Here is a 17,069-nt window from a genome sequence, read left to right as displayed (position 1 = left end):
CCAGCCCAGACACCCACACCCCTCCCCCCAGAGCCCCACTGCAGGGCTCCCCCAACCCAGACACTGGCTCCTCCTACCCCTCAGAGCCCAGGGATCCAGAGGGAGAACCAGCCTGATGCTGGGTTCCGGACTTGTATGGAGTTTCCTGCACACCTCCTTCCTTCAGGGCCTGCTGAGAACGGGGAAGCCTGCAGCTCCCTCCCACTCCTCCTGGTCTTCTATTTGTGAGCTGGGCTCTGCTGGGTCCAGTGGCCCCTAGTGGTGGCCAGCAGCTCTGCAGCCCATTTCGGGGGGAGGAAGGAAATTCTGTGCGCACAACATTAATTTCTGCACAAATTCTGCATTGCGAGGGGTGGAGAATTCCCCCAGAAGTAAACTGGAGATGGTAGAAAGCATTACTCATGGATGTTGCTATGTGAGAGCTTTTGTTGGTCAAGCTGAGTGTCCTACAGCTCAGATGTATCTTCTCTGCCTCTCTTCTTGATTCATACCGCATATTTATTAATATTAATTATTTGGGAACCCCCTCTACATACCTTATATTTTGCAAACATGGGATGAAATTCCTCCCTATGGGAACTCCACTGGCCTCTCTGTTGAAGAATCTGTCTCAAGATCAATTCCCCTGAGAGGCCTGTGGTTTACCTTGGAACAAATAGAACTTGACATATAGGAAATTGGTTCAGACAGGAGAGGGAGGGAAATGGTGAATGGAGAAGGATTCATGAGAAAAGTGGGGTTTAGGAGAGAGGGGGAGATGGAAAAGAAGCGAGAAACTATTTTGAGTGCAGGAGTTGTCATGATAAGGAGGTGTGGTCCAAACACGGGTGGAGGAGATAGGGATGGAAAAGAGAGAGGATCAGGAGGGAGGCAGGTGGGTGGATAGGGAGGTGAGAGAAGAGATGTAGGCCAGGGTAATAATGTCAAGAGCTTGGAAGATGAGGATAAGTCATTCCAAAGTGAAATCTGGAGTCATGGGTCATTCTGGGTTTACTCCATGGTGTGAGTGAGAGCAGAATCTGAAAACGCATTGTCCCCGCCCCTGCCCAGTGTCCACTCCCCCTTCTCACAGGGGAATGCTCTGTCTTGGACAGGTGGATGGGGTGTTCCACAACCTCCCGGTGATCATGGCCAACAGGCGGCTCCAAGCATATCAGCATGGTACAAACATCCTGGTGCAAACTGACTTTGGCCTCATTGTGAGTTACGACCTGGTTTACCAGGCCAGAGTCACCATTCCACAGCGATACCAGGGCCACACATGTGGCCTGTGCGGGAACTACAGTGGAAGGCAGGACAGCAAGTTCCTGCTCCCCAATGGCAGGACAGCCTCTGATGTGGCAGCATTTGGCTCTGCTTGGGAAGTCCAGGTCCCAGAAGCATCATGTGCAGACAGATGTGCTGGGAACAGCTGTCCAGTTTGTGAGGAGAGGAAGAAGGACGTCTTCAAACAGCGCCACTACTGCGGGTTGCTCACAGACCCTGATGGCCCCTTCACTGCCTGCCACGGCACGGTCAGCCCCAGTGTGTATCTGAGCAACTGCCTGTATGATGTGTGCCTGGAAAACGGGGACCCCCAGGTCCTGTGCCAGAGCATCCACAGCTACGTGACAGCCTGCCAAGAGGCTAAGGTCACCATCCCGCCCTGGAGGAGCCCCTCCTTCTGCTGTAAGTCCATGATACTGATGGAGCTCAGGAAACCAAGGTGCGCTGGGTGCGGGACAAAAGGGGAGAGGGAGACAGCATTTATGGGAACAAAATTCCAGACTTCTGGGATTCTTCATAGACTCTTTCAGTGTGAACCAACAACCTCAGGTGTCCTTGTCCTCTCCTTCCTGTGCTGTTCTCCTCTCCTTTATGTCTCCTCCCTCTAGCCTGTAGTATGAGATCTGTCCAGCCAGTGGTATGAGATTTGTCCAGCCAATAATAATTCCTCTCTCCATTTAAGCTGTGAGCTGCCCTGCCAACAGCCACTATGAGGTCTGTGCTGACCTCTGCACTGTCACCTGTGCTGGAAACATCATAGACTGCCCGGAGACCTGTGCCGAAGGCTGCCAATGTGATGATGGCTTCTTCTTTGATGGCCAGGGCTGTGTGACTCAGGAGAGCTGTGGATGCTTCGAACAGGGGAGATACTACAAGGTACAGCCTCAAATGGTCTGGGTCTGATTTAATTTTTGCTTTATACACATCTTAAATCCTACACTAGTCAGGGATAGGGTTTTCTATAATGGATCAGAGCACTGGCCCATCCAACCTCGCATCCCAGCTCTGCTAGTACTCAATGCCCAAAGTTCCAAAAAAGGCAAGAAGATTAAACACACTTTGCTTGTTATGGAGCACTGAGGTACAGCGAGGGGCAATCACTTGCTCATGGCCACACAGTGAGCCAGGAGCAAATGGCAGGATAGAACCTAGACTTTGTTTGTGGCCCTCAGACCAGCACTTAACCCATTAGAATAATAGAATCATAGGGCTAGAAGGGACCTCGAGAGGTCATCTAGTCCAGTCCCTTGCACTTATGGAAGGACTAAGTATTATCTAGGCCATTCCTGGCAGGTGTTTGTCTAACCTGTTCTTAAAAATCTCCAGTGATGGAGATTCCACAATCTCCCTAGGCAATTTATTCCAACGCTTAATCACCCTGACAGTTAGGAAGTTTTTCTTAATATCCAACCTAAACCTCCCTGGCTGCAATTTACACCCATTGCTTCTTGTCCTATCCTCAGAGGTTAAGAAGAACAATTTTTCTCCCTCCTCCTTGTAACAACCTTTTATGTACTTGAAAACTGTTATCTTGTCCCCTCTCAGTTGTCTCTTTTCCAGACGAAACAAACCCAGTTTTTTCAATCTTCCCTCATAGGTCATGTTTTGTAGACATTTAATAATTTTTGTTGCTCTTCTCTAGGCTTTTTCCAATTTGTCCACACCCTTCCTGAAATGTGGTGCCCAGAACTGGACACAATACTCCAGTTGAGGCCTAATGAGCATGGAGTAGAGTGGAAGAATTACTTCTTGTGTCTTACTTACAACACTCCTGCTAATGCATCCCAGAATGGTGTTAGCTCATTTTGCTACAGTGTTACACTGTTGACTCATATTTAGCTTTTGGTCCACTATGACCCCCAGATCCCTTTCCATAGTACTCCTTCTTAGGCAGTCATTTCCCATTTTGTATGTGTGCAGTTGATTGTTCCTTCCTAAGTGGAGTAGTTTGCAGTTGTCCTTATTGAATTTCATCCTATTTACCTCATACCATTTCTCCAGTTTGTCCAGATCATTTTGAATTATAATCCTATCCTCCAAAGCATTTTCAACCCCTCGCAGCCCGGTATTGTCCGTAAACTTTATAAGTGTACTCTCTATGCCATTATCTAAATCATTGATGAAGATATTGAACAGAACTGGACCCAGAACTGATCCCTGTGGGACCCCACTCATTATGCCCTTCCAGCATGACTGTGAACCATTGATAATTACACTCTGGGAATGGTTTTCTGACCAGTAATGCACCCTCCTTATCGTAGCTCCATCTAGGTTGTGTTTCCCTAGTTTGTCTATGAGAAGATCATGCTAGACAGTATCAAAAGCCTTACTAAAGTCAAGATATACCACATCTGCTGCTTCCCGGCTATCCACAAGGCTTGTTATCCTGTCAAAGAAAGCGATCAGACAGCCTTTAGACAGCGAAATAATGTTATGACACAATATGCACATTCACACACCTCACCACACAGCTCTGGGTTTAGCACTGCCAGAAATATTATAAATAGTTGTTTTCAGTTCCATTGCAATAGTTCCCTTTTTCCAAACATCCCCTTAGCCCAGTCAGACGGTCCTGATGAACGACTGCCAGCAAAGCTGCACCTGCATTCCCACCCGAGGGGTGACCTGCGAAGCCCATAGCTGCTCCATAGGAAAAACCTGCCAGATCAGAGGCGGTGTCATGGACTGCATCAGCCAAGGTAAAGGACAGTCACTGATTACAACATGCCTGAGGGGTGATTGCACAAGCAGTGAGTAAAGTAGTTGTGATTATGTCTTCTCACCCTTTTCACTTTCTCTTCCCCTTTATTTAACAATGAACCCTGAGCCATAATATTACACAATTTCGACTTGAAAGATGAAAAGCCTTGTGGGGTCAGAGTGTCTGCTGTGTCCTGCTTCTGGCATACACAGCAGCAGTAGGGTGGGCAACTGTCAGGGAGCTGATTAAAACCTGGGGGCTGCTCAAAATGGAGCCTATTGACTATAGCACCAAAGGGCCATCAGTCAGCTGGGCACTGTCAGAGCCCATCACATCCCAAGCACTCTCCTTTGCTTGCTCAGTGCTGCCCACAACAAGCCCCTCTGAATTGCACCACCTCTGCTGGGCATTGCTGGGAGGGAGACACAGGAGACCACTTTGCTGGCTCTACACCAGGAAAGGTCACACCCACACAGGGATTTCCCCAGCAGGGGACTTCTGAGAGATTTGTGAAGGGTGCATGGGAGTAAATAGATAGAAAGATAGATAGACCAATCGATCATTCGGTTCATTTCACAAACAGGCTATATTAAGAAGTAGGATTCCAAGAACACTAAATTTCATCTAAAGCCCCCTTTCTGCTTTCATATATAACTGGTTAGTCTGGTGTTTCTTGTCTTTCTATTGTCTTTCCCCACTAGATATTCCAAAGCCATCCTGCAGTGTGATCCGCTGCAGAGAAGGAACTATTTGCAAGATGATAAATGGGCAGCCAGAGTGTGTGCCAGTCTCTCGGGGCACATGCTGGGCCGGAGGACACTTTCATTACCACACCTTCGATGGACGGGTGTATGATTTCCTCGGCACCTGCAACTACATGGTGGCTAAGACCTGCAGGGATGACTCCGTCCTGTCCTCCTTCCATGTCTTGGCCAAGAGCGAGAACAGTGGGAACACACAGGTTTTCTACATTGGGTCGGTGACTGTCCAGGTGGATGGAGTCACTGTCACAGCAGCCAGGACTGAGGTCGGCTTTGTGTGGGTGAGTGCTTGGCACACACGTCACCTTGCTCCTATGCTCACCCTGTAGGCTTTACTAAATAGAGGGCAGGAAACTGCACTCCTGACCTCCACGTAGAATTGCAAGCTAGACAAAATCTGGTGTGGTCAGTACATAGATAGGCTACCTTGAAAAAAATACCCCAAGGTGTTGCAGTGGGTATTATTATTGATTTAGTAGGAGCTCTGCCACTGTATCTGTGCTGTCACCCACATACCAGCACTTTGATAGGGGGCGCTGTACTAGTTAGATGGGCAGGTGTCTCAGTAGCAGGACCTTTCTCCCGAGTTAATATTAAGCCCAATGCCCAGCAGGGCACTGGTGAGAGTTCTGTGGTAGGGAGCGGTCTGGGTACCAAGTACAGAGCACTCTCCCCTTGCAGTTAGTGCTGACCCCAATGCCCATCATGGCGCTAGCAGGTGCTGTGTGGCAGGGAGTGGTGTGGGGGGGTCAGTCGGGGGTGCTGTCCTGTCAGAGTCGCACTGATCCCAATCTGGCGCTAGAGGGTGCTGTGCTGAGGGGAGCAGGTTGGGTGGCTTAGTATAAGGAGCTGTCAGCTCTGTCACAAGCACATAGGATCTACACACCAGATAAAGTGTAGATGTGAACATTTGGTCATTACATATCCCACAGCATGTCATGCAGGAGCAGGGCAAATCCCAGCTCCACTGAGTCCATCCTTCTGCAAATTCCCCAGCAGTTTCTAATGTAACAGGGATTCCTCTGAGAGCCCACATGAGGAGAATCCCCACTGTTGGATCCAGGAGGAAATGCCTGAGCTCTAAGCTATGGGGAAACTCTGAGGCCCATCTCGGCAGCTCAGGGCCTTTGAACTACAGAGCCATCTCCAACCTGAGGTACCTCAGGAGCCCCGGAACATTGTAGTCAGCTCCTAGAGACCTCTCGTCCCTCAGGTGATGCTGCTAACAGCTGTCACCAACGCAGCCCCCTCTTTCAGTGGAGCCACTCCTTAACAGCTCTAACCAATGCAGTCCCAGTCATTTACAGCAGCTGCCAGCAAATCTTATCACCAGCCCTTTCATCTACAATGGGCTATCTTGAAATCACGGGTCCAATATAGGAATTGTTTGGAAAAATTCCAGTCAATAGTAATGGAACCAATTCATAATTTTCACTGAATCTGGACCCAAATCTGAACCAATAGTAAATTATAGCATCATACTAGATAGAGGTGGCTGGAGAAAGTTAATTCCATTTGGGAGAGGATTTCAACTATTTGAAAATGAGCTTCATTCCAATATGGAATGAAAACCCAAAATTACTAAATTTTCTGGGAAGGGGAATGGAGTCCTGGCTCCAGATCAGTTTTAGAAATCTGTTTGGTTTCCATCGAAAAGTCATTGAAAAGGAACTATCTCCTGAAAATATATGGATTTTGAAGAATAGGCGAATACTAGTGAAAAACTGTGTCTGAGAAGAGGTCACTTTGTAAATGAAAGACCCTGTGCACTCAGTTCTGACCTTTGCCCTTTCTTTCTCACTGGGAAGGTGAATAACACCAGGGCCCACTTACCCATCTCCCTGAACAGTGGGGCCCTTCGGCTCTATCAGAGCGGCACCTCCCTCGTCCTCCGCACCGACTTCAACCTCAGGGTGTCCTATGACTGGAACAACCAACTGAGGGTCACCGTCCCTAATGACTTCTCTGACAGCCTGTGCGGCCTGTGCGGCAACTATAATGGGGACCCCTCCGATGACTTCCAGACCCCAGACGGGGACCTGGCTCCCAGTGTCACCGCCCTGGGGAAAAGCTGGGCAGTGGAAGATGAGGATCAGTTTTGCTGGCACGATTGCATTGGAGGTTGCAGGCCCTGTGCCGCCAGCATAGCCAGAAAGTACAAGGAAGAGGCCTCGTGTGGCCTGATAGCCAAGGTCTCAGATGGGCCCTTCAGCCAGTGCCACACCAAGGTGGATCCTACAGTCTACTTGGACAACTGCGTGTACGATCTGTGCCACAACGATGGCTACAGGAAGGCCCTGTGTGAGGCCCTGAAGGCCTACGCGGACGCCTGCCAGCTGGAGGGGGTCAGGATTGGGGAATGGAGGCAGCTGGCCAGATGCCGTGAGTACAGATTTGTATGCCAAGGTCTATGGTCTGCTGGTTAGACCGGGGAGCCTGGGGCTCAGCACTCTTGAGTTCTAGCCCTGGTGTTGGGAGTAAGGTTGTCAACTTTCTAATCACAGAAAACTGAACACCCTTGCCCCGCCTCCTGCCCTACCCCTTCTCTGAGGCCCTGCCCTCTGCTCACTCCATTCCCCCCACCAATGTCACTTGCTCTCCCCAACCCTTGCTCACTCGCTCATTTTCACCAGCCTGGGGCAGGGGTTTGGAGTGCAGGAGGGGGAGGGAGTAAGGGCTCCAGGGTGGGGCCAGAAATTAAGTTTTCAGGGTGCGGGCGGGGGCTCTGGGCTGGGGCAGGGGGTTGGGGTGCAAGAGGGGGCTCTGGGCTGGAGCGGGGAGTGTGGGTGTGGGATGGAGTGCAGGGTGCAGGCTCTGGGAGGGAATTTGGGTGAGGGAGGGGGCTCAGGGCTGGGGCATGGGGTTGTGGCACGGGAGGGGATGCAGGGTGCAGGCTCTGGGTGGTGCTTACCTCAGGCAGCTACTTGAATCGAAAAGGGACCCTGGCAGCTCTGGTCAGCACCACTGACCGAACCGTTAAAATTCTGATTGGTGGCACAGTGGGGCTGGCAGGCTCTCTACCTGGCTCCATATGGCTCCTGGAAAGCAGCGATATGTCCCTCCTGCTCGGAGGCGGCCAGCTCTGTGCGCTGCTCCTGTCCCCAGGTGCTGCCCCCATAGCTCCCATTTGCCATTCCTGGCCAGTGGGAGCTATGGAGCCGGCACTCAGGGTGGGGACATTGCATGGAGGCCCCATGGCCGCCCCTGAGCCAGAGGGACAGCTGCTTCCCAGGATCCGCATGGAGCCGGGTAGAGAGCCTGCCAGCCCCACTGTGCCAGCAATCGGAGTTTTAACGGGTCAGTCAGCGGTTTTGACTGGAGACGCCAGGGTCCCTTTTCCACTGGGTGTTCTGGTCGAAAACCAGGCACCCGGAAACCCTTTTTGGGAGGGAGTGTGATCAAGTGATTTGGGATTGAGCAGTGATTGGGAAATCAGAGCTCCTGGATTCTATTGTACCTACAGTACTTGTCTGTCCATGGTATTGCTAAGGTGCCTGTGTAGTTTTGTGTGTAGATTTGCCCTAAGTTATGTGATGTACAGCCACAGCAGTAACTGCATCGGTTTTACATGTCCGCACTCTGCTCCGTGTGTCGGCGGTGCACGTCCTCATCAGGAGCGGTTGCAGCAATTTAACTGTCAGTGTGGGGCATTGTGGGATGGCTTCTGAAAGGCAGCAACAGTCGATGTAATCACTGCACTGTCTACATCTACATCAACCTAACTAAATCGACCTAAGCGCTATGCGCTATGCCTTTTGCAGAGGTGGAGGTTATTAAGTCAGTGTAGTAGGGGAGTTACAGAGGTGGGAGCTACATTTTAGTGTAGACTCCAACAGAATTAGGTTGACATAAGCTGCCCTACATCCATCTAACTCAGCAGTGTAGACCAGGTCTCCATCTGAGCTCTTTGGTCAGACTCCAGGTGAGAGCCCCAACTCCTGCCAGCAGCCAACCCTTATTTCCCCACATCACATTTCCCAGTCCTTTCTTCTCGAGCTGGGGGATTTTTGCTCCACCTCCCTGCTGAGAGGCAGGGAAATCCATCCACCTTGGAGTCGTTTATTGCTAGGTGTCAATGTCCTTGTGACTGCATTTGCCATTATCTTCTGGATTCTCCACTGATATGGGGTCCCTCTCAGCCAGTCCTTTTTAATGACCCGTCCAGCTGAGACAGCTCGGCGACATTCGTACCGATGTTTCTTACATGTCTACACCAGCAGGCTTAGAGCAGCACAGCTGCACCGATACCCCTGTGCCGCTGTAAGATCGCTCGTGTAGCTGCGTTGTGCTGATGGGAGAGCTCTCCCACCAACGGAATAAAACCAGCTCAACGAGCGGCGGTAGCTTTGTTGGCAGGAGAGCATCACCCGCCAACGTAGCGCTCTGCACACAAGTGCTTATGCCAGCAAAACTTGTGTTGCTCGGGGGGTGTGTTGTTTTTCACACCCCTGAGTGACAAAAGTTTTGCTGACATAAGTGCTCGTGTAGACATGGCCTTAGCGTGCCCTGGGAGCAAACAGTCATTTTGGACACACTGGGTAACACAGAAGGCATATGGGAAAACTGAGGCACACATAGAGCTTATAAAAATAGTTCATACAATCCCCCCTTCATCACAGCCTGTCACTTTGAGTATCTAACGCCGACTGATAACACACGGATGGTTGAGGTGAAATGATGCCAGTTTTTAAGTGACTCTTCCTACTATGGGCCTGATCCTGTAAGGGGCTAAGCACCTTCTACAACATACTGAGCACCCTCAGTCAATGTTGAGGTCACTGGGATTTGAGGGCTCTCAGAGCCCCACAAGATACGTCCCTTTCTGTCTATTTTAAATATTGCTTTTGCGTGGAGAGGGTTTGCTGCTAAATCTGTGGGTCCTTCACTCCCCAGCCATGGAGTGCCCCCTGGAGAACAGCCAGTACCAGCTCTGTGGAACAGCCTGCCCAGCCACGTGTGTGGACCAGTCAGCCCCCAGCAGCTGCCAAGACCCCTGCGTGGAAAGTTGCCAGTGCAAGGATGGTTTTGTGCTGAGCCAGGGCAAATGCATCCCCAAGGGCAGCTGTGGGTGCCAGTTTGAGGGGCGCCCCTATGCCCCCAATGAGAGTTTCTGGGTTGAGGAGGCATGTGGGACACGGTGCATGTGCAACGCAGCCACTAGACAAGTCGAATGCGCAGCCGCTACATGCAAACACTCAGAGAGGTGCGGGCTAGTGAACGGCGTACGGGGCTGTTATCCCTCCAGCTACGCCACCTGCTCTGTGACAAGGAATCTGCACTACACCACCTTTGATGGACAGAGATACGACTTCCAAGGCACCTGCCGCTACCAGCTCACGTCCCTGTGCAAGAAGGCGGAAGGACTGGTGGACTTTGAAGTCTACTTCCAGGAAAGCAATACTGCTCCTGTGCAGATCAAGGTCTATGAGACCGACATCAGGGTCAGCAATCAATTCCCTGGGGAAATCATGGTGAGTTTCAGAAATCACATCTAGTCTCTAAAACATTTCTAGAAAGTCACCTGTGAAATCAGAAGTCGGTTGCAGAAAGTGAATGGAAGGATTTTAGAAAACAGATCAAATATTAACTGGATTCTGATGTGAATGGACAGCCAGTGGAGAAGCTAGAGGGTTGGGGTGATGTGGTTACACTTCATCTGTGTGAGAAGGTGTCAATAGCACCCAACATATGTGGGAATTTGGAGAGGTGGGGCTCACAGAGGAGGGAACAGCAATAGCCAATGTCAGAGAAAAGGAAAGTATGGTTGGAGGATCCTTCCTAGTCTGGAGAGCAGGGATTCAGGCAGGCTGTAGAGGAGGGAGCAGGTCAACCTGGATGAAGATTTCAGCAGCAGTAGATGGGCCAGAGCTCTGTGCTGGAGCCAGAGGTTCCACCACGAGCGAGCAATGTTTCATATCCCATATGTCTTGCTTTTACAGGTGAACAGTTTCCTGATTACCCTTCCCTTCAACCTCGATGATAACAAAATCACTATGTATAGAAAGGGCTGGGCCACAGTGATCCAGACAGACTTTGGTCTCACCGTTACCTATGCGGGGTGGTCAGGACGTACCACGATCACTCTGCCAGTCACCTACGCAGGAGCTGTGTGTGGTCTGTGTGGCAACTTCAACAGGGACAGGGAGGACGACATGCTTATGAGGGATGGCACACTGGCACCAAGCCCCATCAGCTTTGGCCAGAGCTGGAAGGTGGGAGACCTCCCAGGATGCTCTGCAGTAATGATACCCCCATGTGCAAGTGTAGAGGCTCTTGAAAAACAACAACGAGGTAGCAGAGGACAGTGTGGGCTCATCCTAGACAAGAGTGGCCCTTTCAGAGGATGTCACAGCAAAGTGGACCCCCATGGATACTTCGTAGACTGCGTGTACGGCTATTGCGTCCTCAGTGGGCGGGAGAGTAACGTCTGCCAGGCAGTTGCTGGCTATTCTGAGGCATGTCAGGAAGCTGGAGCTATGGTGCGTCCCTGGAGGACTACGAAATTCTGCTGTGAGTCCCCCGTGTTCACCACTGCTTGCCCCTTGGGAATCGTTAATTCTTGTTGGCTGGTAGATGTGGATCTAAACACTGCAGAACATTTTTAACAGACAATGGTCTCTCTCAGCAGGCAGCTGCACCCTAGCCCAGGGTGCAGCTGCCAAGGCCACTACGAGTGCTGAACCCACAGCACCAGGGAAACACTGCTAGGAATGTAGTGTGCTCTCTATGGCCAGTCCAATCCTTGCCTTCCCTTCTGAGACTGGGACATAATCAGAGCTGGGACTCAGGGTGGCTACTAACTGGGATGTTTGTCCATTAGAAACTGGGCTGGGAACCCACCAACTCATCTCACACAAGCCATCAGTTGGGAATGAATTTTAACTGCTACTGACCCTGATTCAAAACAAAAAGCGAGTACTGAAACCATGAAACAATAAACCAAATTAGAAGCCTCATCGTAGGAGAGAGATTGTCTGTATCCCATCTCCTGGCCTCTGTGAGGCAACCAGTTCATCAGACCTGGGACCCCATTACAGATGGTGCCTTTTGTTAATTAACCAAACAAAGGAAATAGAAAATTAGGAGCTTAAATGAAATTGCATCTTTTAGTAACAGTTCCTTTTTACACATTGCTAATGCACGATGTGAGCTAACTCTTTGTTCTAATTACAGCTCCGTCCTGTCCCCCGAACAGTCACTACGAATTCTGCAGCAGCAGCTGCGATCTGACATGCAGCAACCTCTATGCCCCGGTGCAATGCACGACCCAGTGTAAGGAAGGCTGCGTGTGTGACGAGGGCTTTGTTCTCAGTGGTGACAGCTGCGTCCCCATTTCCCAGTGCGGATGCCTCCACTGGGGACTTTACTACCAGGCCGGGGAGACCTTCCACCCGAGTGGTTCGTGCGAGGAGCAGTGCGTGTGTCAGGCTGGTGGAGAGGTTGTGTGTAAGGCATTCTCCTGCAGCGCTGGTGAGCAATGCAGGGTGGTGAACGGTGTCCAGAAATGCCACCCATTTGGATTTGCGACCTGTTCTGCCTCTGGTCATCCCCACTACCTTTCTTTCGACGGGGTCCCCTTTGACTTTCAAGGCACCTGCACCTACATCCTGGCCAAGACCTGCACTGATGCCAGTCATCTTACACCATTCTCTATCAGCATAGAGAAAGAAGATTGGGGCACCAGGAACATGTCCATGGCCAAGCTGGTGTCCATTAGGGTGTATGGGATCACACTCACCCTACTGCAAAACAAACAAGGGCTCATCATGGTAAGTCCTCCACATTCTCATGGGCAGAGATTTTATTCTATTCTACACAGGTTTGTTTGCAGTGTGGCCATCTCTCGAAGGCCCCCTCGTGGCAAAGTTGCTCTGCAGGTAGTCTGCCTCAGCTTCCCCTCTTGGGCTCCTCAATAGCTCAGAAGACAAGTCGAATAACAACCGCCCTCCTTAGGGTCTGGATTATTAAATTAGCAAACAGGCCAAATAAAGTTTTCAAGTCCATCCGTTTTTCTCCATACCAGGTCACTCTGTGTTCTTTCCTGTCTGTATTCATGCTCCCCAAATTTCAGGTTTCCCTGCTGGAGTCTATTCGCTCCCATCAGCCTCTTGATTCTCTTCTGTTCTCCCTGAGAACTCTCTCTGCAGGGCCAGCCTCCCATCTTCCTCCTGCTGCTCTTGTAGGGGAATCAGGTGATTCGTGCTCCTCAGGTGTGCCTCCTTAGTAATCAGGGTTGGCTGGCCCACTGGCCTTAAAGGACAAGCCACCCACTTACTAATTCTTTTAACATGCACATCCATGTAGTATTTCAGCACTTTCCAGCAACACACTAAGTAACTTAACCAACTCTCTCATCCTATCTCCAGGAGGAGATGTGCGTGCAGGGGATAGTTTTGTATTGGATTTACTTTTAAAAGATATAAATGTGCACGCATATTGCCTTCTATATGTGTGTGTGTGTGTGTGTGTTTGAGACAGCAGGTCAGAGAAATGCATCTTGCACTTGGGGCGGAAGTGGTGAGTTTTGTCAGGGTCCTTTGTTCCTGAGGAAGTTAATTCCCGAGTCTCGAACTGGTCACCAGTAAAGCTCCATCTCCTGCACAGGTAAACTTTAGCCTTATTTTCCCAGAAGAATGAAGTGGTCAGCTATGATCTTTATCCTGGAGGTTTAATTGATCTTTTAGATACCCAGGGCCCAGGCCATTGAGCGCCTTGAAGATAAGGTCTGAGAACTTGAACTGGATTCAGTGTTCTCTTTGAAAGGCAGAAGAGGGAGCAGAGGACAGTTTTGATGTGTTCTATGTAGCCAGTGCTGGTGAGGAGACGCTTCTGTACCTGATAGAGATTCTGGAGTGCTGAAGGATTCATGGTATATCACATTACTGAAGTCCAGAAGAGAGGTGATGAAGGCATGAAATGATGCCAGATCATCATCCATCAGGATGGGACAAAGTCTCCTGGCCAACTGGAGATGGTAGGAAGTATTGCTCATGGATGCTGCTATGTCAGAGCTTCATTTGGGCAAGCTGAGCATCTTCCTAGCTCAGCTCAATCTTCTTTGCCTCCCTTCTTGGTTTATACACCATGTTTCTCGGAATTAATGATTTGGGGAATTCTCTACACCTAATTCACATTTGTGCAAACATGGAATAAACGTCCTCCCCATTTTAACTCCATTGGCTCTGTGTTGAAGAATTTCTCCCATGATGCATTCCCGAGAAGTCTTAAGTCTAACTTGGGACAAATACAACATGTGGTAAATTGGTGGAGATAGGAGAAGAAGGCAAGGGGTGAAGGAATGAGGGTCTTTAGGGGAGAAGGGGAGATAGACAAGAAGTAGGAGAGTGTTCTATGTGCAGGAGCTTGCATGAAAAGGAGATGCAAGCCAAACATGGTTGGAGAAAATAGCAATGGTAAAGAGAGAGAACTGGGAGGGAGCTGAGGTGATGCAGAGAGGAGAGAAGAGATGTAGACTAGGGTGGCAATGTGAAGACCTTGGAAGGTGAGGACAAGTCATCCCAAAGTGAAATCTGGAGTCATTCTGATTTATGCCATGTGTCAGTGAAAGCAGAATCTTATCTGTGTCCCTGCTTCCCCGTGCTCACAGGGAATGTTCTCTCTCTTCCAGGTGAACGGGGTGTCCCACAACCTCCCAGTGATCGTGGCTGATGGGCGACTTAGAGCATATCAACATGGCACAAACATTCTGGTGCAAACCAACTTCAGCCTCACTGTGAGCTACGACCTGGTTTACCAGGCCAGGGTCACCATCCCAGGAAGCTATGAGGGCCACACGTGCGGCCTGTGCGGGAACTACAATGGACGGGAAGACGAGGAGTTCCTGCTCCCCAGTGGCAGGACAGCCCCTGATGTGGTAGCATTTGGCTCTGCTTGGGAAGTTGAGATCCCAGGAGGATCCTGTACAGACAGATGTGCTGGAAACAGCTGTCCAGTTTGCGAAGAGAAGAAGAAGGACGTCTTCAAAGGGCGCAACTACTGTGGGCTGCTCACAGACCCTGACAGCCCCTTCGCGGCCTGCCACAGTGCGGTCAGCCCCAGCGTGTATCAGAGCAACTGTCTGTACGATGTGTGCCTGGGAAACGGGGATGCACAGGTCCTGTGCCAGAGCATCCACAGCTACGTGACAGCCTGCCAAGAGGCTAAGGTCTTCATCCAGCCCTGGAGGAGCGCCTCCTTCTGCCGTAAGTGCGCGGACAGTGTAGGAGCTCTGGGACGCACTGGGGAAGGGAGGGGGTCAGTTTTACTGGGCATCTTGTTCCAGGCCTCTGGGCTTCTTCTGGAACTCTTCTGGGTGGGAGCCAACAATCTCATGTTCCCTTAGAAAGGTGCCCTGTTCCTCTCCTCCCTGTCCTGCTCTCTTCTCTTTCATGTCTGTCCCTCTAGACTATGGTATGAAATCTTTCCATCCATCCTTTATTTCTCTCTCTGTTTAAGCTGTGAGCTGCCCAGTCAACAGCCACTACGAGGTGTGCACTGACCTCTGCTCCACCACCTGCTCTGGAGACATCATGGACTGCCCAGAGACCTGTGCTGAAGGCTGCCAGTGTGACGAGGGCTTCTTCTTCGATGGCCAGGGCTGTGTGACTCCAGAGAGCTGTGGGTGCTTTGAGCGTGGAAGATACTACAAGGTACCGCCCCCTGCTGGGACATCTGGGTCTGATCTAATTTTTGCTCTGTCCACATCTTAATCCCTACACTGGTCAAGAATATAGGATTTGCTATTCTCGATCAGAGCATTGGTTCATCCAGGCTGGCTTCCCTCTCTGCTAGTATCTAATGCTCAAAGTGCCAAAAAAGGCCAGAAGATTTATTACCCTGTGCCTGTTGTGGGGAAACTGAGGCACAGATAGGCACAGTGACTTGCTCAAGGCCACCTAGTGAGTGAGTAGAAGATGGGAGGTTAAAACCTAAGAATTGTTCCTGGCCTTAAGCCCAGTCCTCAGCCCATTAGACAGCCTTTCTCTCTAAAGGCAAGAGGAAATAATATTGTGACACAATGGACATTTTTATAGATACATAGATTCTAAGGCCAGAAGGGTCCATTGTGATCATCTAGTCTGCCCTCCTGTATAACACAGGCCAGAGAGCTGCCCCGATGTCATTCCGAGAGCACATCTGTTAGAAAAACACATCCACAGCTCTGGGTTTAGCGCTGTCAAAAATTATTTTAATAATCATTTCCAGTTACATTCTGCTATTTTCTGTTTTCCAAACGTTCCATCAGCCCAATGAGACGGTCCTGATGAACGAGTGCCAGCAAAGCTGCACGTGTGTTCCTGCCCGAGGGGTGACCTGTAAAGCCCATGGCTGCTCCCGAGAAGAAATCTGCCAGATTAGAGATGGCGTCAGGGCCTGCGTCAGCAAAGGTACAGGACAGTCATTGTTTGAAACGTACCCTGAAGGGTTATTGTACAGGCAGCGAGTAAGTAGCTGTGGTTAAGTCTCCTCACCCTTCTCACTCTCTCTCCCCCTTCATTTAGCCTGGAACTTTGACCCATAATATTGCAGAATTTCGACCGGAAAGATGGAAAGACTTGTTGGGTCTCTCCAGCAGAGCCGGGTGGGCAGCTGTCAGGGAGCTGTGCACATTCCATGATTCTCTCTCCGGGAGCAGGCTGGGGGCTGCTATAAACAGAACACCCTGGCTACAGACCCATAGGGACCATCAGTCATCTGGGCAGTGTCAGAGCCCATCACCTCTCAGCCACTCTCCTTGTCTGCTCCATGCTAGAGGTCTGCTTGGGCCCAATTTTTGAGGAGCCCAAGCCCGAGAAGGTCAGGTCATTTCCCGACCCAGCCTGACTCTTCCAATGAAAGTGAATGTGCCATGGCCACCTCCCGCCCATGGGGTTGGCACAGCGGTGGCTATGTACCTGTTCCTGCCATCCACCATCCCTGGCTGCAGTGTCTGCGCTCTGGGGCAGCTCCCTCACTCCACAGTATGCATAATGCAGCCAGGTGGCAGTGCTAGTAGGAGCTGGGCATGCACCTACCTCCGCGCTCACCCCACAGGTAGCATGGCCAACTGTCTCATTTGTGAAAACTGGACACTGAGCATCAGAACCTCCCCTGCTCCACCTCTTCCCACAAGGCTCTTCCCCTTGCTCCACCTCTTTCCCTCAAGGCCCTGTCCCCGTTCCTCTTTCCCCACCCACTGTCGCTCACTGCTCTCTCCACCCACAGGCAGAAGGAGAACGGCTGACTTGACCCAAGCCCAAGAGGGTCCCATTGATTTCCTACTCAACCTGACCCAGACCTGACACTTGTAGTCGGCTCCCATCAGGTTTGGGTTGCATTGCAGGGCTCTGCTCCATACTGCC

The 17,069-nt window shown here is 50.7% G+C and overlaps 1 protein-coding gene across 1 annotated transcript in view; it reads left to right on the top strand.

Annotated features, from left to right (window-relative positions):
- The window catches only part of LOC141977511 (IgGFc-binding protein-like), a 91,861-nt gene that overhangs the window by 56,863 nt on the left and 17,929 nt on the right, over positions 1-17,069 (top strand). The window contains exons 9-19 of the mRNA XM_074939029.1: positions 1,095-1,668; positions 1,949-2,142; positions 3,824-3,965; positions 4,669-5,009; positions 6,537-7,110; positions 9,622-10,199; positions 10,668-11,238; positions 11,902-12,497; positions 14,357-14,930; positions 15,184-15,377; positions 15,974-16,115. Of these exons, the coding sequence (XP_074795130.1) occupies positions 1,095-1,668; positions 1,949-2,142; positions 3,824-3,965; positions 4,669-5,009; positions 6,537-7,110; positions 9,622-10,199; positions 10,668-11,238; positions 11,902-12,497; positions 14,357-14,930; positions 15,184-15,377; positions 15,974-16,115 (4,480 nt within the window). The remainder of the gene's footprint in view (positions 1-1,094; positions 1,669-1,948; positions 2,143-3,823; positions 3,966-4,668; positions 5,010-6,536; positions 7,111-9,621; positions 10,200-10,667; positions 11,239-11,901; positions 12,498-14,356; positions 14,931-15,183; positions 15,378-15,973; positions 16,116-17,069) is intronic.

This window comes from Natator depressus, chromosome 24, assembly GCF_965152275.1.
Source record: "Natator depressus isolate rNatDep1 chromosome 24, rNatDep2.hap1, whole genome shotgun sequence".
NCBI lineage: Eukaryota > Metazoa > Chordata > Testudines > Cheloniidae > Natator > Natator depressus.
This window is presented reverse-complemented; position numbering and strand designations above follow the sequence as displayed.